The sequence below is a fragment of the Leptosomus discolor genome, chromosome Z (genome assembly GCF_034619465.1).
Source record: "Leptosomus discolor isolate bLepDis1 chromosome Z, bLepDis1.hap2, whole genome shotgun sequence".
In the NCBI taxonomy this organism is placed as follows: domain Eukaryota; kingdom Metazoa; phylum Chordata; class Aves; order Leptosomiformes; family Leptosomidae; genus Leptosomus; species Leptosomus discolor.
In genome coordinates, this window is record NC_141419.1 from 35,340,333 (window position 1) to 35,362,187 (window position 21,855).

The following is a 21,855-nucleotide window of genomic DNA, read 5'->3' on the forward strand; positions in this document are numbered from 1 at the left end:
CTCTCGGGTATTATTTAAAAGTTTAAAGTATTTGGCGAGAACGGAGCTAGAAAAATACATTACTGGGGAAACCAAAATAGTACTGTCTGAACGTAGGCTGGTTTTAAAAGCGTCGCGTCTTACTGGTGATTGGCGGGCTGGTGCAGCGAAGCACCAGGTTGGTGTGGCTGAAATACCGTAGGGGTTCAGCGCTTGTCAGCCTGCGGGTGGCTTTAGCAGAGCAGTTCCGTGGTGCAGAGTCTGGCTTGAAGCATGCGAAACGTTATGTAATCCGACTTCATCCCACAGTTGTCCGTCTGGGCTCCTTAGAGGGTTGGTTTGTTCTTTAGGGGAGAAGGAATGGCTGGATTTTTCACTTACCCTTTCTTTTTTTCGGCTGTGCCGTTAGGGTTTCAAGGTATACAAAGTAACCAGCAGCAGCAGCAGCAGAATGTCTCTATGTACAAGTTGAGCATTGTGATATCGCTAGAATTTGTGAGAATAGTAAGGCTGTTAATTTTTTTAAAATCAAACCAACCAACCAAAATGAAGTTTTGGTGCTACAAGACTTTTCTGGTTTTATGTAGGTTGTTCTGCTCTTTGAAAACTACCTTAAAGAGTTAGAGTATTGCTTGGTACGGCCTTTTCATTATTGAATAGACTTCCTGTCTGTTCTTTTCTGGACCTACTGTACATTCTTTCTTAATTCTCTGTTAGTTTTATCCTTTCATATAATACTTAATCGGACACTGTTTTGGTTTTTACTAAATATTTTGTTGCTTTAGCTGTTGAAGTAGTTGGAGGATGTTCATACTTCTGTTCCATTTTTAATATAATGCAGATGTTGAAATAAATGTGAGTGCCTCAGTAGTGGCTTGAACTTAAGTTTTCATTGCATTGTGTTCAATGAAAGGATGGAGAAAACTACTTTATAGTTTCTTAGTTCAGCGGTACGCAATGGAAAATGATTATTTAAAAAACTGAGCACTCAAACAACAAACAAAAAACTCCAATAGTTTTTAATATCTTACCTGTTACAGTTAGAGCAACACTAAAATTTACATACCAGCAGCTGTATTTATGAGTTTGACTTTGTTCTTGTGAATAGTTCCTATGAAATAGGTAATTTAATTTCAATATACAATTAGAATAATTTATATTTAATGTACGTGTAAGATTTCTAGATAAGTGCTTGCAAGGGTTGGGCTTTTCAGGCTGTAGTGAAGTATTCAAAGGTGTGAATAATAGGAGCCACTCTCTTCTTGTGATTTGCAGAGGGAGGAGAACAGGAATAGTTGCTTATATGAAAGAACTACATTTGTGTTATCCTAGGAATCACAGGATAAATATTTGAGGTGTTCTTTCAGATTAGATAGACTTCTTCCCCCCTCTTTTGTCAGGTTTAATGAAAACGTTTATTGCTGAAGAATGGATTGAAATTAGTGGATGTGGGTAGCTTTGTCTGTTGTTTTCTATGTTACTTTTTTATTCATGAGAGAGCTACATTTGATAAATTGATCTGGCATTTAAAAAGCTACTCTGGAAGAGATGGGTGATGCTATTTGGCTCTGTTTTGTTACTTAGCCTTTCTTGGTGCGATAGTAGAATTTTATCAGTTTTCTGTAGTTTCTTCCACACAGTTTTCCTACTTAATTTATATGAAAAATGTAGTATAGTTTAAAAGGATATATATATATACATCTCTCATTGTATTATTTTTGTTGTTAGTAATTTTACCAGCATCGGGAACTGTGTTTATAGAACAGTATTGACTTCTTTATTAGTACTGAAATGACAAATAGAAGGTGAAATAGTTACGTTGTTGGGATGTGTTAATCTTAAGACTGTTGATCTTCAAAGCTTTTACCACGAGTAAGTGATGCTAAATGAACTGGGGTTTGTGACTTTTAATTGTAACTATAAAGTTACTGTAATAATTTAAGGCTGTATGAAACATTAGGAAATGACATTACATGTTTTTAAACATTAAGAACATTAAACAAAACACTGGGCAGAGGGGTAACAAAGTTTAATCCCTCATGGAAGCATCTAAGCACTATGTCTTTTGAGGCAAGAGAATTCCTGTTTAGTTCCATTTAAATTATGGCATCTGGTGGATAACTACTAGGCTGAAATGCTGACTTAGTTCGACTTTTAAACAGTGCTATCAGAATTACTCTATACACCCTGGGGACCCTCTCATGTCCTTGTTCCATTGCAGATCCAGAGGTTAAGAACAAGCTTGCGTGAATACAGTGAGTGACAAACCAGTTCCAGTATAGTGGAAACAGTTTGCATTTAGTTGAAGGTAGTAGGTGTTCTGTGTCAGATTTGTTTAGTTAGTGGTGCTAGGGATCCACTGTTTTTCTTGAGTCTTCTGAGTGAAGAAAGTAGTTAAGTATTTCTTTTAAAGAAGAGCTGTTGCTAGCCATGATTTAGATGGTCAACTGTAGAGTCAGAGTCTTTAGTTTCAGTAGACAGCATTTGCATTGGATTAAATGGACATTATATAAAGTCTACATTACACTCTATTATAGGGGTGAAATAATACTTTAGCCATGGGCTTCACCGTAAGTCATTTGCCATATGTGGCAACAGCCCATTTTTAGCCCATTTAAGCTATCTTGGGGCACAGTACCACCTCAGCTGATGAACTGTGGTTACTGCAGTGCTGCCCTGTGTGTGAATTCCACAGGCCAGCTTCCAGTCTTCTGAAATGACTTTGACAAATAGCACATATTTTCTGAGTGAGATCATATTAGTAGTGTTGCCGGCCTGTTTATAGTTAGAAATAATGTAAACTCCTGTTTTAATTCTTTCTGACAAGTGGATTGGGAAGCAACTAAGAAATTCTATAGTTGTCATATGCCAGAATAGAGTGCAGTCTGCTGTTTCTGAGCAGAACAGGCTATTTATACCTCACTTTTGGAGGTACGTATTCTTCTAAATTTTTCAAGTGAAATGTTTGGGGTTTTTTTCCCCCCATATAAATTGTAGTACCTAGCTTTGGCCTTCTGCTTTTCTGAAAAGGTGGGAGAACTTACTCAGAACAGATCAGCTTAATAGTTTGTGATAGAGATAGAAGTGTGGTTGAACACTTGATCATAAGCACTCCTTGCAAAAAAATCCTGTTGAGGCATCACAATGGTTTCTCTGTGCTGTGAACATGAACTTTCTAAGTAGAGGTGAAAGAAGTGGCTCCTTTGATGCTCACAGCTGTAAGAGAAGTAAAGAAGGGAACAGAAGTGTTGAGTTTTTCCTGTGCATAAGACAGTCCAAGCCTTTTGCCAATCTCTAGAACTCTTCCATAGACCTCTTCCACTTCCTGTCCTGACTTGCAGATTAAAGTTAATGTCCAGATAATCTCACCTGACAGGGAACAGATGAGCTATTCCAAATTTGAATGACTTCTTGTGCTGATTACATAAATACATGCGGTTGTTTTTTCTTTGGCTGGCAGAAAGACGATCATTTATTCAGGATCTTCATGTAAAAGACAATCTGCCTTTTAATGGGAGGTGATCAGTACACCCTTCCTGCCATCTCCTCTAAATTGGTAGTGTTGGTCACCCATATCTAAGAATCTGTGATTTCCCTCTATTTTGAAGGAAACTAGAGACTAGGTGAAAGCACTTGGCTATAGCGGCCTTGGCAAAAAAAAAAAAAAGAGGTTTTGTGCCCTGCAAAGAGTAGTATTCCAAGAATGCTCATGCTGTTTATTGGACTGTCTTGCTGTGCCTGTGTTTACTACTTTACAAGTATACTCTAACATTATATGCAGTATGCATTTGTACTCTACCACAAGGAAAAGACTATTCACACATCCAAAATGTGGATAGTTGTCCTGTGATCTGTATTCAGCAGTTCTTACAGCAGTGTCCTTAAAAATTTTCTGAAGTGAAATTTATAGAGGCATGGAAACTGTGCTTGTATACAAGTTAGAGGACAAACTTTGAAATACTTACAAGTATTACAGTTAGCAGTAAGATTTGATTGTTAGATTACCCAGGTATTTCTGAAATGACATGGGACTGTGGACATCAGAAATCAGCTTGTTTTGTTCCCATTTATAAATTTGGATCTAGCAGGCAAAGCTGGTACATGAAACTGTAAGAGTGTTTCTGTTCACTGTGACCTGACAGGAGCTGGGCTTGAGACCTGTAGATAGATTTGGGATGGAAAAGTTGAGATGAAATGTCAGATGTCTTAACACAAGGAAAGGAGTGTAAATGCTTATCTTAGGTGTGCTGGTTTCCAGCCTGGCTTTTGGCAGATTTCATCACTCTTACCTCTGAGAAAAAGTATTGTCACAACAAAGGATTTTTTTTTCACTTCTCACTTCTCCCTGCTGTAAATTAAGGGGACACAATGCCTGCTTTTCAGGGCAACTGTATCTTTACCTAGCTTGCTTTAGGTGTATGTGTGTTTAGTTTTTTTTCTCCCCTCACTCTGTTAACCAGTGCTTTGAGTTGGTAGTAGAGATCATATTGATTTGCCGAATACCTGTGATAGAGCATTTGATTTTGCATGTTTTTGTTAAAGCACAGAATAAAAATAGTCCTGTCATTAATATAATACCCATTCCTATGTGCAATACAGGAAACTTTAGCTAATCATTTCTTTGAAGGATTTGGAAACATCTATGTCAGCCAGTTGGAGCAAGGAAGAGTTTATGGCTGGTTTTTAGTGTAATGAAGGGCTATAGTGTTTGCTAAACCAACAGAAGCATCTTAGTTTGCCTTCTAAGTTTTGACCTTCATGCACCTTTCATACTGCTGATACTGTTTGCAGGAGCCCGTAACTCATGATTGCAATACATAATTTCTGTATTTAGGAAACTCTTTAGTGATTTTTGGCTGCAGAGATCTGCATAGACTTAGTATCCTGCAAACACTGTGGTATATTTTAATTGTTCTTTATAACATACGTATTTGTCAATGGGATGAACACTTCTCGTAATGGCTTAAGATGAGGGACTTCATTTCCTGCAAAGAAACTCCAAAACTCATGCTAGTTCTTTCCCTGGGTACTCGTATCTTGGTTTTAATATCTGGCAGGGCTTTAGAGTTATCACTCTTCTTTTATAATATGCTCATTCTAAAGTAGCTAATAATATCTAATAAACTATTATATAGAAATTTACATATGTGTTTAAATCTGTTTTGTTAAATGATTCCACTAAAATGATATATTATTTTCTAGAGAGGTTACATTTCCATTTTCCATGAGTGTTTTTTTTTTTATGTGGGATTGTGACTAGAAACTGATACCATTCTCTCTTCCTGTTTCAGACTAGAAGATGAATAATCTTTCCTTTAGTGAACTGTGTTGCCTGTTCTGTTGTCCGCCATGCCCAGGGAAAATTGCCTCCAAACTGGCATTCTTACCTCCTGATCCCACGTACACACTGATGTGTGATGAGAGCGGTAGTCGCTGGACTTTACATCTCTCAGAGCGAGCCGACTGGCAATATTCTTCTAGAGAAAAGGATGCCATTGAGTGCTTCATGACTAGAACAAGTAAAGGTAACAGGATTGCCTGTATGTTTGTGCGTTGCTCACCTAACGCCAAGTATACTTTGCTCTTCTCTCATGGAAATGCTGTTGACCTAGGTCAGATGAGCAGCTTTTACATAGGACTGGGTTCACGGATTAATTGCAACATATTCTCATATGATTATTCTGGATATGGTGCAAGTTCTGGGAAGCCAACAGAGAAGAATCTGTATGCTGACATTGATGCTGCTTGGGTGGCTCTTAGGACAAGGTAAGACATTAGTTGCCATTTTTCTTTTACAGCATGCTTTTCAAATGATCGTACTTAATATGCTTTGGTAGTTTAAACAGAAATGCCATATTTTAGGATTAATGAATTAATATCCAAGCTGATTGGTGATGCCATATGTTGAAGGCACTGTCAGTATTGAGCAGTGATCAGTATACAGTAGAAAAACAGAAAGGGGATGAAATTTAATAAGGTGTATTTCACTCTTGAGTGCTTGGAAGATAATCCTCATTGCCACAGTTTTGGATCTTTCTAGTTAGAATTCTATCTCAGAAGCTAGGAAAAACCTGTAATTAATTCCCCAGTAACTGAGCCCCTGGTGTGATGTGGGTGAGTGAAAATGCAGGTTGTTTTTTTTTCAGATATTTCAATCACCTGCTTTTTTGTATGGAGGGGCAGTGGAAAACCTGGTGATATTCTGTTTGGATTTCTGTATGGTATTCAGACCACGTTTGTGAATTCTGAAGTTCAGACTAGCAGCTACAGCATTGCCAAAGATAGCTTTCTATGTAAAACAAAAAGCAGTTTTTATCTAGTGAAATATGATGTGTGGGAGAGTTTGTAATTGGTCTGTGTAAATACATTATGGTGGGAACAAAAAACCAGGAATTTGATTGAGGCGTTAGTTCGAATTTTTTTGCTGGACAAGGAAAAAAATGCAAGTTGGAAGGATCCTGTTGCAGCAATTTCTGTGTTCTAATTTAGGCAGATAGATGAGTAAGATGAAAGACTCAGGAGGCATTCTCTGATATAGGTAAGAATCCTAGGCACTAAATAAATGCAGCACAGAATACCCACTTCTTAAATTTGAGGGTGTTTTTCACCATGCTTTGTTCCATTTAAAGCAATATTCTTCTTGTGTTACAAGTATCCAAACTACAAAAAGAGTATTTTTTAAAAACACTATGTGATCATAAGAATAGATGTTCACCAAAAACCTCCTGTCATTTTGTGTATTTTGCGCAAAAAAGCTGTGAAAAATGAATTTAATGTAGAGCAGTGTGTTATGGTTTAATCATATTATGAAACAGTGTGCTTAAGTTGCAATATCAGGGATGTGTAAAGACTTTTTAAATTCTGGAGCCTGGTAGTTGTTGCAGTGAATTTAGAACTTGCTCGATATAATATTAACTGTTTTCCTGTTACTTTGGAGTGGATTATCCCTTTTCAGGGTTTCGAAACCACATAGTGTCTTGCATTTCTTTTAGGTGTGATACTTCTTTTTAAAGCAGCATATTTTACTCATATATTAAAGTAGGGGGAATGCTTTTTGTCATAAACCTCATACAACCACAGGGCACAGGCATTCAGCCTCATATCTTCGAAAACATGCGTACTGTGTTGTTGGATTAGGTTTTGGCATTTCTTTTGATTACAGTGAAAAGTTGAGATGTAACTAGACATCCGTTCTGTAAGCAGAGAGCTGCAACAGGTGCATTGGTGACTGGTTTGTAGTTGATAGGTAATCTCTAGAAGATAGCCACTTGGTGAAATACCCAGTAACGTTGACCAAAACGATAATATGGTTTGTAAACAAGGTTGAAAACAGTCTACATTGATTAAATGTACCAGAAAATGGAAGAGAACTGGATCATGAAAATTGTTTACATCAGTTTACAGACGCTGGTTTGTGAACTAATTTGTAATTATTGTCTCTTCCTCCCCTTGACGGAATTCTGTAGTTTAAATTCTTACCTCCATTCTTGAACAATGCATAGTGTACCTTCCCTAATCAAGTAAGTGTTTATTATAATATCCCATCTGAACGTGCCCTTTGCTGAACAGATATTGTCAGGGGCAGAGAACTCTAAATACCTTCTCCATCTATCTGCTTTTCCCTCTTCCATTCAGGAATGACCTCACCTCAGTCCCATTTGCTGTCTGTGTTTATTTTTTGTGTCAAAACCTCCTCTAGAAATATGTAATTCTGTAGAGTGTATAGAGCTTGGATTGGTCTGTCCAATTTCAGGATATCACAAACATGAACTGAATTTATTCTGTTGCTTAAAAAGTGGTTGGTATTACTAGTTTACACTGTTGTACTTTCAACAGCTTTCCAATTGGCAGACGAGGTCTTGTCCTTGTATCTGAATGCTGAATGCAGCGGGGAGAAGTTCAGCGCATGACTCCAGATATATGCCTCACACAGTTTGGTTACCAGTCCATGGTATTCTCTTGAGCCCTGAGACACTGCTCAGCTGTGTTTAAATACTTGACAAATATCTGGACCAAAATGGAACCTTTGAGCATTTACTGCAGCATTGATTCACTTTTCTAGCATAGCCTGTTCTGTCAGTGTTAAGCTGGCACCATCTTTAATGTTCTATAATGCAAGTGTTCTGCAAAAACAAATTAATTCAGCAGATTGTTTGCGGGATAGATATTAAGTATAGCTGTAACTCCTTTGAAATTCACGTTGATGGGACGAAGAGAAGAAAGGGATCCTAGACTTTTGAACTGTGCCTCACAGATTATAATGGGACGAATAAAAGAATGGAGAAATTTACCTTTGGAAGTTGATCACAGCCACCCACAGCTCCCTGCATTCTGTGTTCTGAGGAATGGAATCCTAGAGCCCAGCATTAAAAGGTGTTTCTGGGCCGATTGAAATGCTGATAGGAGCTTCATGCTACAGTCAACACAGCTGCTTGTGGTGGAGATGTGCTAATGTGTCAAGTTTTGTATCTTGGAAGGACAATCCAGGTGGTCATCTGTGAATTGGCACAAGTGTCCACCTGGGGTGAAGTAGTCTGGAATGAGTATTGAGGGTGATGGTGAGGTTGGTGCAACACCACTTTCTTAGAAGTGGTTGCTGTAAGGGTGTGTGAATATTATCATTCATGTAAATGAATACAGAAGGCTAATTTGGCAACAGATCAGAAGAGGTAAACAGCAGATGCAAATTCTCGATTGTGTCCTTATTCTTTGCCTGCTTTGAGTATTTTAATAGGAAGCAGTAGCTATCTATGTGGATGCTGACTGGAAGAAGGCAAGGTGATTCACTGCCATCGTGTTTGGGAAAGTTGCACATTACTGCATGTTAATGTGCATGGGACTATATGAAAGCTGCAAGTGAGGACATTCTTTTTCTGACTGTCATAGCTACAAAGTGTTCAAATGCCAGGAGTAATTTTGGGATACACCTATTTTGTTCTGTCCTGGTCTCTGAAGGCCTTTGATGACACCCTAGCAAGGGTGGAAAGGTTTAACCAGCCCAAGGCCAATGCAGGGCAAGTGGCACTCATTCAGAAACCTGAAGACTTGGCAGGAGTTGCCTCACTTAGCTCTAAGAAGCCAAACAGCCTTTTCATTGTTGCTTATCATGGACTGTATTATAATTGCAAATTTGAAGAGTAAATCTCACCATCAGACTGATGTGTCAGAGTGGATGGAATGTCCATAATTTGACCAGCTAAATATGGGAATAATATCAAATCTATTTGAATGTTGGCTGAAGGTGTTCTTTTGAGAATTCACAAATTATATATATTTTTTTTCATTCAAAAGCAGGGTTTGTTTTTTTTTTTGCTGGAAGATGAAGTGCATTAACTTTGAATATTTTATTTTGTAATATTTTATATTATTTTATATTATAATATTTATATTAAAAAGCTTTTATTTAAATTGATAGGGAAAAGTAGCTCAATTTATTGTGAAGAGAAGTCATGCCAACGAAGCAAATGTACCAGTAGGTACTATAAGTAGGTTCAGAAAAGGCCAAACCATCATGAGAGAGGCAGAGGAGGTACAGTTTGTTGATTACTACATGCATGGTCAATGGGCTTGCATCTCATAGAACATAGTTCCCTTTTTCTTCTGGCAATGTTATGTGTTGTATACACAAGAAGAGGAATGTGCATCTGAGCTGAGGAAGAGCTGTACGCTCATGAAATTTATTCATGGCCTGGAATGTTGGTAGTTAAAGGTGTGGAGGATGTTCATACCCTTCATGTTCTGCAATTTGCAGCTGTAATTTTGTGTATTAAGAGTGTGTTGACAAAAGATTCTGAAGTGTGCATTGAAAATTCCCTCAGGATGTTCGCTCTTGTTCCATGTGCCCCGAGCACTGCTGTAGGTTGGTTAAATGCATGTGTTGCGATCACAAACCGTAGCTCTCTAGATTCTGTTGCACCTCCTTCATTAGTGTGAGCCTGAGAGGTACTATTGAAAATGTACTCTTCTAAGGTTGATTTTACTGATACTTTATTTTATTACTGTAAAGTGAACAAGTCTTCTAGATTAACAGCAGTAGTTCAGAAGTAAAAAGATAAATTGCTTTCTTCCTTAGGTATATCAAGGGCAAAATTGCAGGTTCAGTAAGAGTCTGCAAGTATAGTATGGTAATTTCAGCTGGTATTTGGTTATTAAAGGTAACTGAAGCTTAAAAAAAAAAAAGGCAACCAAAAACCAAACCCAAAAACCACTTGTTACAGCCAGACATGCATTTTGTAGTTTGCGTATTGCACCTCATGGTAAATGTCATGTATATCCAATGAAAGTATATAACATGATGAATATCCAATGTAAGTGATGTATGAAGTATATCCAATTAAAGTGTTCAGGGTAAAGTCGGACGGGGCTTTGAGTAACCTGATTTAGTGAAAGACATCCCTGCCTGTGGCAGGGGCTGGGCTGGATCATCTTCCAACCCAAACTGTTCTATGATTCTGTAAAAAGAAAAAAAAGGAGGAAGGAGCTAAAAAGAGGTAGACTGCCACTAAGATAAGGGTTTAGTAAAAGGTCTTGTTATAGAGACAACTCTAAAGGAAATGGTGAAAGAGTTTCTGCTACAGCACATTGTGAAGTTTGTCACAAAGGGGGGGGGGGGGGGGAAGAGTATTTCATTACTGTTTAGCCGTTAGTTTTCTTGCCAGAAGCTGAAAAGATCAGGCAGGAGTATTCAGAGTGCTTCTTTTACAAGAGCACCTTGTAGTGATCAGCACATAGGCTCGCAGAAAAGGCTATGGTTTCATTAGTCACCCTGTATTAGCTTGGGCCCTCATTCTAGGGAGTGGCCTGATGGTACAGTTAGGATTTATTGGCTTGCTCTTTCCTTTAACCCACCAGTGGCATGTCAATTCTTGCCTGGCCCTGAAGACAGGCCAGCCCAAAGGAGCAGAAAAGTTGTTGCTGCCCTACGCCCAGAAGAGATAATTTAGTTTCCTAAACTAGATGGTGAATGCCCCAATAAGGGGGCAACATGTGGCTGAAGATGCAGATAGGAAAGTCTTTCTCTTCTATTTGGTGATATGTTAGCTTTGTGATGACTTTAACTTGTACCTTTTAGCATGATGATAGACCAGAAGTTTGTGAGTGCTCAGGCACTCTGTGTGAATGCTAGCAAGCTTACGTCAGCAGAGGTACATCTAGTTTTATGGAAAAACTGCTCTTCAAGTTGCACGTGTTTTCCAGACAGGTAGCCCTTAAGTGCATGAACATCAGGTGGTGAAAGAATTGAAATCTCAGTTGCTGTGAGAAAGAGCAAAATGTGGGCAGACTTTAAACTGTGGAAAATATCTATCTAAATTTTATGCCAGATTCAGTCCAGAATAACTTGCGCTGAGGAAGAGTGCTTTCTCTGAGAAGGTACAGCTGTGCACAGCTACTTTAAAGATTTTGTTCCAAGGTTCTTTCTGGTGATTATGGCTTAAGAAAAAAACAAACACAAAACCTTCCACCTTTACCACGACCACCAAACTGAAGGTCTGTCTATTCTGACACAAGAGATAAGATTATTTGAGTAGACAATAGTGTTTACATTACTCCTGTGATCAACATAATGAGCTTTCAAAGATACAACAGTTTTTACAAGCATGTCTTTGAGTTCTTGTCACCAGAACAGCTACTTACAGCATATGGCTCTGTAACTGTCACATTCCCCTTCCTTAGGATAGCCTGTAATTCAAGGCACTGATTAAGAGAACAGTAGTACTGACACTTTTTTCTCTTGATCTAGCACTTTCTCATTTGGGAGACCAAGTGTGTAGTCAACTAATAAGTTTCTACCAAATTTGTTGGAGTTTACATGGAGTTTACAGAACTGTCGAAAGGAGGAGTAGACAAATTTTATAACTAGGGAACTTATCAACAGTTAACCTTTTGAAGAATTCTTCCATTTTAGATTGGAAAGTGATACTTTTTGGAGAGGAACTGAGAGACAGACTCTTTGTTTTTCCTGAACTTTTCAGAAGCCCATTCAAGAGAAGAAGGAAGACTGGAGACAGACACAGTGGATGTTCTCTGGTTTCCAAGCTTTTTGTTTTGGTTTGTTTTTTTTTCAAGCCAGAATGTTCAAAAGTCTGCTTAGAACTACCACTTCTGGTGATTGACCTCACTATTTTAGATTCCAGACTGCAAAACAAGTGGTTTCTGATGGGTGCTGTGAAGGCAATCTGTTTGGCTGTGATGGAGAAAGGATTACTTTAATCCAAATGTAGTAAATGCTTTTCTTGGATTACTTTTTATAGCTAATATTTAGCTATCTTTAGGCTGAAGGATTTGGATCCAAAAATAGGGGGAAGAATAATGAGAAAGAGGAGAATGTGTGCTCTAAAATGTACTTTTAAGTTTTGCTTTACATTTCTGTGCAGTGGCCTGCATTTTGTAAAACTCAATACCTGAGGAAATGTGAATGTGATCATTTGCAAAGTTTATTGAGGACTATGTTATGTCATAACATGCTGTGCAAATGCCATGCCCTACTAATGATGCAAAGCGTCACTTATTAATGTGAGTTTTATTCAGCTTATATGAAGGGTATAGAAGGCCATACTGTACTTTCAGAATGGACAAATTTGAATTATTTTGAATTGTGAGATTAATTGTAAAAGGATAGGTGCTGGCCTGTTCTCAGGTGTTTCTGAAGAGATACAGAAATAGTGAAGACCTTACATTTGTTTCTGTCTCAAAGCTTTGATTTATTGTATTTTTGTGTGTTGGAATTTTGAGAAAATCTTTGTTAATCAGAAAGTTTGAATTTTTATGTTCTCCGAGAACTGTTGTGAGGTGGAGGGCTTGCATGTAGTTCCGGGCTGGTGATTGAGTCTTAGTGGTTTAGAACTCTTGATTATGATCCTAGAGACTCTTTCTAGGAAACGGTGGTAGTAGTTAAGTAGTTGTGATACAGACAGATTCTGTAAATGTATCTGCGCTAAGTCTTTTACAACTTTTATGTTCCACTCTAGCAGAAAACAAATAAATAGATGAATAATTAAATAGACAATGTTAGCTGTGGGCAGTGGATTTTAGCCCCAATTTAGAAAGCTTATTGGGGTGCCTAATGATACTGAAATTTTAGTAATACTTAAATGTGATTTTGTTTTTCTGGAAATCTTCCTGGATTTTTTTTAATTAGCTGTTTATTATATACTAATGTAACACACAGGACATATTTTCTGGCTTATTGAAAGTAGTTCTGGTGTTTTGATTTTGTTGGTTGGTAACTTGAATGTCTTGGTACATGTGAAACATCTTTTTCCTAATGTTCCTGATTTTGAGGCTGTAGGACTTTACTGGGTTTAGTATTTGGTAACCTATACAGTTACCATACAGTTATTTAGCCATATTTGTAAGATACTGGACAATTTTTCACTACCTCTGTTTCTCTGGCTTTACTGGAGGTATGTGAAATATACTAAATTGAAAACTCCTTTGTGTGTATGAGTGTTGTAACCTCGCTTTGACAGAAAAGATGAATGTGTTTATTGTAGAAGTAATCATTGCTCTTTCCTTTACTTCAACTGAAAACAGTTGATTGTCAGTCCTTTTAGGCTTACAGCCAGCTGACAAACATTAAACTTACCTCATGCTCTTCCACAGTGGTGTTAGGCTAGTCTGCTCTTTCTCAGAAAGCAGGTGTCAAGAGGGTGGGGCCAGGTTCTTGTCAGTGGTGCCCAGGGACAGGCCAAGGGGCAACAGGCAGAAACTGGAACATGGGAAGTTCCGCCTCAACATGAGGAAAAACTTCTTTCCTTTGAGGGGTGACGGAGCACTGGAACAGGCTGCCCAGGGAGGCTGTGGAGTCTGCTGCCTTGGAGATACTCAAAACCTGCCTGGATGCAATCCTTTGCGACCTGCTGTAGATGGTCCTGCTCTGGCAGGGGGGCTGGACTAGATGATCTCTAGGGGTCCCTTCCAACCCCTAACATTCTGTGATTCTGTGAACAAGCTTCTGATAATACATGAGAACAATGTTTGGTTGTTTTTTTTTTTTGTTATACAATGCAGTATTTCTTGCAGTTTAAGGTACTTCCTTTCCCAAATAAGTTAAAAAAAGGTACGAAGATATGTACACTTTTGCAGTCTGAACCTGTACTAAGAGTACTTTGTTAGTGTAGATCAATGTGTCAGCAGCTCACTTTGGCTGCGGGCACAGTTCTTGCCAGCGTAACGTTCTGCTTAGAAGCTTTTCCAGTGTTACTTGGGAACCAGCTGCTCTTTGTATCCACACTAATGCAGAAAAATATATTAGATCTGACTTGTATAAGTATTAATTAGATGTTTCATGCCTCTTTGGTTTACCTCAGTTAATTACAGAAAAAGTGTTTTCATCTTACTAGAGGGGAGGCTTTTACTTTTTTTTTGTGCTTTTTGGGCTGTCTTAATTGTTGGTTAGGCCGGGTATTATTCTTGTTAGCTTGCATATCAAATCAACTGTGATAAGAAAGAAGCATCTCAGCTATTACATAGAATTATAATATTCTGACCACTGTCTGTATGAGCATGTTTTAGGTCCCACTAAAATGCTGAGCAATGTTACCAGCTTGCACTTTTACCAGGTATCAGAAGAGTAAAGCTGACCAAATTTATGCAGATTTAACTATGCTCCCCTTGATGGTAACCATAGAGCTAGTTAAGTCTCTAATGAGTTTTCTGTTGTAGGTCCACTAGAGTTACCAGTAAAGGCTTTCAGCTAGTATACAAATCACGACTGCATTCACAATTCCATATTCTAAAAAATAAACCTGTATTTCAGTATGATTCAGGCATAAGGCAAAAAATATTACTGCAAATACAGGGTAAATAGTTGTCCCTCTAAGTCAGCAATGTTATAGAATATACTTGTTCTCCTACCAGCTCCTGTTCCATAGTTTATCCTCTTAAGGAAACTTTTCTCTTCAGAAATGCTTTTTTTTGCCTTGCTGTGTAGTTGCAGTTTTGTCTGTTTTGCTTTATATGCCACTTTTGTTAACATTTTTAATTTTCTAGGTATGGAATCCGCCCTGAAAATGTGATTATATATGGCCAGAGTATAGGGACAGTACCATCTGTGGATCTTGCTGCTAGGTACGAAAGTGCTGCTGTAATTCTTCATTCTCCACTGACCTCAGGAATGCGAGTAGCTTTTCCTGATACGAAGAAGACCTATTGCTTTGATGCATTCCCAAAGTAAGTTGTAAGATTTTTTTATTTTGCAAGCATTTTTCTCTATTACAGAGGTTTTAGACTAGTGAAACAAGTAATGCGGCAAATTCTCTGAAATGTCTTTCAAAGGTTTAAAAAACCAGTTAGAGAGGTTAGAGCTAATAACAACAATGAGGAACATTTGATTTAAAGGAGTTTACAGAACTCTGTAAATCTTCTAGGTTTTTCACATCTCTAATAGTTTCAGTTGATATCTGTTAAAGAAGTGTTTAGTTTTCCTATATGTAATCTCTAATATCACTAATTGTAAGAAGCAGTTCTAGTCCAGTGAATTATTAATCTGGGTAACTGTGGACAAAGTCTTTTGCATATGTTTCTGTAAGTAGCAAAAAATGGAAAACTAAGTAGACTTTAATTCCTGTCATGTGTTTCAGAACTATGCTACTAGTTGGCCAGCACAAACTGGTATACTTGTCTCAAAGAATTACTTGTATTTTGAGGATGTAACTCCAAAGACCTTTTTTTTTTTACCCCCATAACTTTTTAAGTGCTAAAATTCTTTCACTTCTGACAAGCACTTTTTTACTGAAAAACTCCGAAGTAATATTTTCATCCATCTGGTGACTTTGATTTTTTTCTTTTTAAGTGAACATGGTAATGAATACCACTACTAGATGGATTGCTGTGTTACTCGATCCTAATAGTTTTCAGTAGTGTTTTTCCTTTCTGTGTGGCTTTACATGTGCTACTGTAATGGCTTCCAGGGCGTTGATAAGATCTAATTTTCTAATGATTTAAGCAATTTCAGAATTAAATCATCAGAACTACAGAGTATAATTAAAAAATGAAATTAAGTCTGGTCCGATTTAATGAAGCTTACTGTGTTCATAGATATATATTTTTTTTTTTTACAGCATTGACAAAATTTCTAAAATAACATCTCCTGTGTTAATAATCCATGGGACTGAAGATGAAGTAATTGACTGGTCACATGGTCGAGCATTATTTGACCGTTGCCAGAGACCTGTAGAACCACTATGGGTAGAAGGAGCGGGCCACAATGATGTGGAACTCTATGGACAGTACCTTGAAAGATTAAAACAGTTTGTGTCACATGAACTGGTGAACTTGTAACTTTCTTTGTATATTTACATGCTTTTTCATTTCACAGCAGAGCTGCACACCTTGATAAATAACAAAACCTGAAGTTGTGTTTTCAAATCATCTTGGTTGCCTTCGTTAAATGTACAGGTAATGATTTGTCAACATAATTAATGAAGGTTCTAATGCCAGTATTATAAACTGGAATTACATGATCATGCAGTCAAGCTTGGCAGTTCATACTACTTTGTGTGAGGGGGTTTTTTTCTTCTTAGATGTGCAAAAAAATCACAAGGAGTACTGTACGAAATTTTAATTATATAAAATCAAATGCTGTAAAAGTGTTGCCAAATGCTTTAGCATATCAAAAACAAGTTTATAAATATTTTTTAAACATCTCAAAATGTACTGTGACTTACTCAGTTGCACAGGTGTAAATTAAAAAACAGACTTCTAAGCAGTTGTTCTGTAAAAATGTAATAGCCATGACACTTGAGCAAATACTAATGTATGTAATAAGTCACTGGAAATGACTCATGCCCTGTTATAGGGGGAGGGGTTCAAAGCAGATATTTTTCCATATTTTTCATATCTTTTGTGCTTGTTTTGTTCTTGTGTTGTCCCTTACCTTTCAGGTTAAGCAAATTTACCCACTCATCTTCTCAGCAGACCTAATCTTGCCAAAATAATGCTGCAAGTTATCATTGTTTTGACATAAATATCATTCATATGTTTGCTACTGAGGCCACTAAGCTCTTCTTTGAAACCAGTAAGACTTTCAGAACCTAGAAGGCTTTGTGGACAGTGTAGTTTTAAACATTGATTGCATAGAGATGCAGTATTTCATTAGAAGGAACCCAGAAGTTTATCCAACTTTGTAATAAACAATTTGCAAGTTTGCGGTTGTCTGATCAGGCTTACTTTTGGATGTTTAGTGTAAAAGCTTATTGTTTTTTGAGTATTGTATGAAAATTTTACTAATTGTGCCTGGATGGGGTGGGGAAAGGGCAAGAAGAGAATGTTGACATTTTTCTATTAACTCCTAGTAAAATAAACTTTGTAAGTTGCCTTTCCCTTTAATGCATTTTGTGTGAATTAAACTATGAAAAATAAACTTAATTATATGTAGCCTATTTGTAAACAAAGTAATATTCCAACAATACACACTGTGCTTCTAATTTTAAGGCCTTATGTAGTTTATTTGTTCTGCTTGGGGTTTTTTTGTGATTGAGACTATTGTATACTTAAATGTAGCTTCAAGTATTGTGAAAATTTTGTGTTGATTAACAGTAAACAATATTCCACACACTTGTTTGTTCTTCCTTTTTTTCTTAAAGAAATAGCAACAGTTGCTTGTGGTGTGATAATAGTAAGCAACTCCCCATTTACTCGAGAAAATCTGAGAACTAAAGCAGTAACCCATTGTTACGGATTGTTGGCACATTGCTTTACCAGCAACTGTTCTGGTCACCCTCTCACCCCAATGTCTCATCTTAGTTCTTTCTGTCATTCACCGTGCAGGTTTACTGCAGAGCTACTTATAAACATTCTTCTCTAATGGATTCAAATTTAGCTTGATTTGAAATCATCAGTAACTTTTTGTCTTGTGCTCTTTGGTTTGTTAATTGAATAGGAAGAAATTTGAATTTGTTCTCAAGCAACTGGGTTCTTGTTTGTCTTTCTGATCAAGTAGACTTCAGTGTTTTCTGAACTTCAGACTAGTATTCAGGCACAATAATACTAGACTAATCCAAAATTTTGCAACTGTAAGTGTGCTTACAGCTTTATTACATCATACTGTATGCACAGTTTGATTTTGTTTTCTTACTACCTTTCAGGTACTATCTCTGATTTAGATGGGAGTCATTACTATTAAGTGTTTAAGTGCTTTCCTTATGATGAATGAAGTCCATTTTGAGAGTCCTCTTCAGAAATTCACAAATAAAGAACTGCAATGATAAGTGATACAGATTGGCTGATAGTATTGCAAATTGCAGGCAACTGACCAAGTGTCTTCACAAGAACTGTGTGGTTGTGCTAGGGAATATTATGGCACCCTGTAATTGAAAAGACAGAAAAGGTGGCATAGCAATTTTACTGCTTTTGTTTGTGCTTTGTTGAAGCAGAACAAAAGGCCTCACTAACAGTGTTTTGTCCTCAGTAGATACAGCTGTGCTGAGTTACACTGGTGAGTAAAGGTTCTGGTCTCTTTGGGACCACTTATACAGGGTTGATCACTGCCAGTTTGTTCTGATTTGTATTTTACACCTAGATTTTTTCAGATTAGTTGTTTACTGAAGGAATTATAATTGGTTCTAGGCACAGCCTAGCTTGTATGGAGAATTGTATTACAGCTACAAATTTGTTACCAACATAAAGCAACTGTGAGCTATTGCAGCTGGGAAGAAAACATTTGACATGGTGGTTGTCTTGTCCTTAAACCATCGTTTTGGTGAAATTGACAATGGGCTGTTGTTTTATGTGATAAATGCGATTGTCACATGATAAGAGTTGATTCAGCATTCATTAACAAAATAATGTCTGTATTTTAGGGAAAAAGAAAAGACCATTTTGTGAACCACGTGGTCTCATTCCTTTTCTCTTTAAGACAAATACTTGACAGTCAACTGTCTTTTTCAGTTCTGGAAATTTTGTCAAATCAACTTCAAAAACAACTTCATTTATGTAAAACATGAGATTACCTTCTAAGAGTGAGGTCTTTTGGGACATGTTTTGCTGTCTCGCATTCCCAGCTACACATAGAAGAAAAAAATAAGAAGTTAAAAACCTTGCTTTCTTTCCTGTCTGCTTGTGGCATCAAAGAATTCTAGTGTATGTTCAGTTAGCTACTTTTATTGACTGATGTAAAACTTGCTTTCCTTTTCAAGTTTCTTTTTTTAGTCGAAAAGAAAATTGTATGTTCACTTCTGGGCTCTTTTAATTGGATGACATTGTGCAGCAGGGCTAGCCACTTGGTATATTCCAGGCCGTACAGCTACAAATTTTTCTTACTATAGAGTAGGCATTATTACTATCTTAAAGACAAAACCAAGGAAAATAGTGTTTGAGAACACTATTTTAGGAAGGAGGGAAAAGCATCCTGTGCACATAGGGGGCTGATCACCTGAAAGCAGCTTTGCAGAAACGGAGTTGGGGACCCTGGTGGACAGCAAGCTGACCATGAGCGACCAGTGCACCCTTACAGCAAAGACAACCAGCAGCATCCTGGGCTGCATGAGGCAGAAACTTGCCAGCAGTGTCGAGGGAGGTAATCCTTCCCCTCCACTCAGCACCGTGAACAGAGACACATCTGTAGAGCTGGGTCCTGCTCTGGGCTCTCTAGTGCAAGGAAGGTACGGTTGTACTGGAGCACGTCCAGTGCAGGGCCACAGCTATGATGGAAGCGCTGGAGCATCTGTCACAGGAAGAGAGACTGAGAGTGCTGGGGCTGTTCAGCCTGGAGAAGAAAAGATTTGTGAGAATCTTCACCATGTGTGTGAATATATGAGGGAGGGGGTGGAGAGAGCTAGACTTTCCCTGGCACTGCCCACTGAGTGGACAAGAGGCAAAGAGCACACTGAAAAACGAAATCCGATCTGAATACCAGAAAACAACTTTTTTCTTTTTTTTCTGTGAGGGTGGTTAAATACTGGAACCAACTGTGGAGGTCCTGTCTTTACAGATAACTGAGAACCCAGCTGAGCACAGCCCTGAGGAACCTGCTGTAGCTGACCCTGCTCTGGGAACAACAGTTGGACTAGATGATATCAAGGGATCCCTTTCAACCTCAGCCATTCTGTGGGTTTGTGAAGTATGGCATGCAAATCCTTTAGTTGGTTGGCACTACACGTATTTGTCTGCCATCACCATACACCAGCTCAGAAGTGGAGACTGTTGAGTTACAAGTTCTAGCTTCATTTAGTGCTCCTTACTTTTGATGGTTTATTTTACAGCAACAGAAAGCAACAGGGAGACCACTATGGTAAAAGCCCTTTACTTCTTAATCCTGACACCATCACTGTTTGATGTGCTGTTGCTGAGACGGACTCAAATACCAAAATTTGTACCACAGTGTTGTCAGAGATCACGTTGCTACCCTACTATAAAAAGAAGATTGAACAGATGTAAAGTACAGGCATGCTATCCTGAAATGAGAAAAAGTGCTTGAAAGATGTCTTAAACATTCTCAACAGTGGAAACATTGCATTCCCAACTACTATTACCCTGTGTGCTTGGCAAGCAGCAGAGGAGACTGAACAGAGATTGCGTTGTTTATTAAATAAAGTTAGTTAATAAAGCTTGTTCTACTTCAATAGTGTTTGTAAAACAAAAAAGGAAAGGTGTTTATGTTCTCATTGGGGGGAAAAAACAAGTTTTTCATGAGCTACTAACTGCATCAGGCTTGTTCCTCTTCACTTAAACAGTTCAGATAACATTTGACTCTTTCTGATCATTGAAAGTTAGTGTGAAAACACATTGAGCTTAAGTAGCACCAGATTGAAATTTCAGCATGAAATAGCTTTAGAACTCTTAACATATGGAGCTTGTTAACCAATTTGCACTGAGACAATATTAATTGTAAAACAGCTGCAGAAAGACACAATGTTTCCCTGTGAAGAAATCCATTGTATGACAGTAATAAATTCAAAACTATACTTTCTTATTTTAATTTATTTTATCGTTTTTGAGGTAAGACCTCTTACTCTTTTTTTTTTTTTTTTTTTTTTATCATCTGTGAAAGGAAGTAAAAGTCTGGCATAATTCTAAGGTACAATGGCAAGGAAAGTGCTTTAAGAAAGAGGATAGTGTAAAAGAAACGTTCTTAAAAATTGATTGCCAGTGAGAAAGAGGCCAACCTCAAAATAAAAAGTATCTTGGGATCAACTTTTCCCTAGAGGTATCAGTAAGGTACTTAGTCTAATAATCTATTTCAAAATCTTTAGAAAACCTCAAAAGGGTTTTTTGGCCTAGGAGAGGTTTTGTGGTTGGTAAATGACGCATTGTACAAATGATTGTAATTTTAATCTTTAATCTTCAAATTATTTTTTTTTTGCTTGCAGAGGGCAAATAATTTTCTTGTCTTCAGCGGTGACGAGAAGACATGGAAGAGCGATTATTGACAATGAAATAGTAATTTTACCTTCCTGTTATGCTAGAAACTATGCACAACTGAAGTCATAGCTGTGCCCTGTATCCTCCTAGAGCACAGGGTATATCCATACGAATGAAATCGGGCTGTCATGTTGGGACATTTTTTTTCTTCCAAAACCATAAAGCCACAAATATTTTTGCCCGAAGTTTTCTTTTACAGTCAGGATTTGCTATATTCTTCTGAAACAGAATTATACCAAGATCCAAACAAGTCTTAAGCTAGAACAGTAATTTGAGTCATTTGATCAGTAACTCATCTAGTACCTTGAAGACATATAACTGCAGTGCCAGTCTTTCTGAAGCATCTTAAGCATTGCGAATATCCTTGGGTGGGCAAGTCATTTGCTTTTAAAGATCATACAGTCTAAGTACACTTTAAGTGTAAAAGCGTTATAAGCTATCCTAAGGAGAGCAAGGAGAGTGTGGCCAGCAGGAGTAGGGAGGTGATCGTGCCCCTGTACTGGGCACTGGTGAGGC

The 21,855-nt window shown here is 37.7% G+C and overlaps 1 protein-coding gene across 2 annotated transcripts; it reads left to right on the plus strand.

Annotated features, from left to right (window-relative positions):
- Nucleotides 1-5,278: 5,278 nt before the first annotated feature.
- ABHD17B (abhydrolase domain containing 17B, depalmitoylase) lies at nucleotides 5,279-17,516 on the plus strand. Of its 2 annotated transcripts, XR_015184050.1 has the most exons (4): nucleotides 5,279-5,745; nucleotides 14,971-15,150; nucleotides 16,041-16,377; nucleotides 16,863-17,516. XR_015184050.1 is itself a non-coding variant. In XM_009956361.2 (3 exons), the coding sequence occupies exons 1-3, from the start codon at nucleotides 5,279-5,281 to the stop codon at nucleotides 16,258-16,260; spliced, it is 867 nt and encodes a 288-aa protein (XP_009954663.1). In that variant the 3' UTR covers nucleotides 16,261-17,516. The 2 variants fall into 2 exon arrangements, 1 of the variants encoding a protein (XP_009954663.1); XM_009956361.2 differs by having other exon boundaries at nucleotides 16,041-17,516.
- Nucleotides 17,517-21,855: the final 4,339 nt, after the last annotated feature.

What these genes read in the sequence shown, in the direction of transcription:
- ABHD17B (XM_009956361.2), top strand. Translation starts at nt 5,279, where the DNA reads ATGAATAATCTTTCCTTTAGTGAACTGTGTTGCCTGTTCTGTTGTCCG. An exon ending in TGGGTGGCTCTTAGGACAAG is followed by an intron (nt 5,746 to 14,970) that starts GTAAGACATTAG and finishes TTAATTTTCTAG; the next exon opens with GTATGGAATCCGCCCTGAAA. An exon ending in TGCTTTGATGCATTCCCAAA is followed by an intron (nt 15,151 to 16,040) that starts GTAAGTTGTAAG and finishes TTTTTTTTACAG; the next exon opens with CATTGACAAAATTTCTAAAA.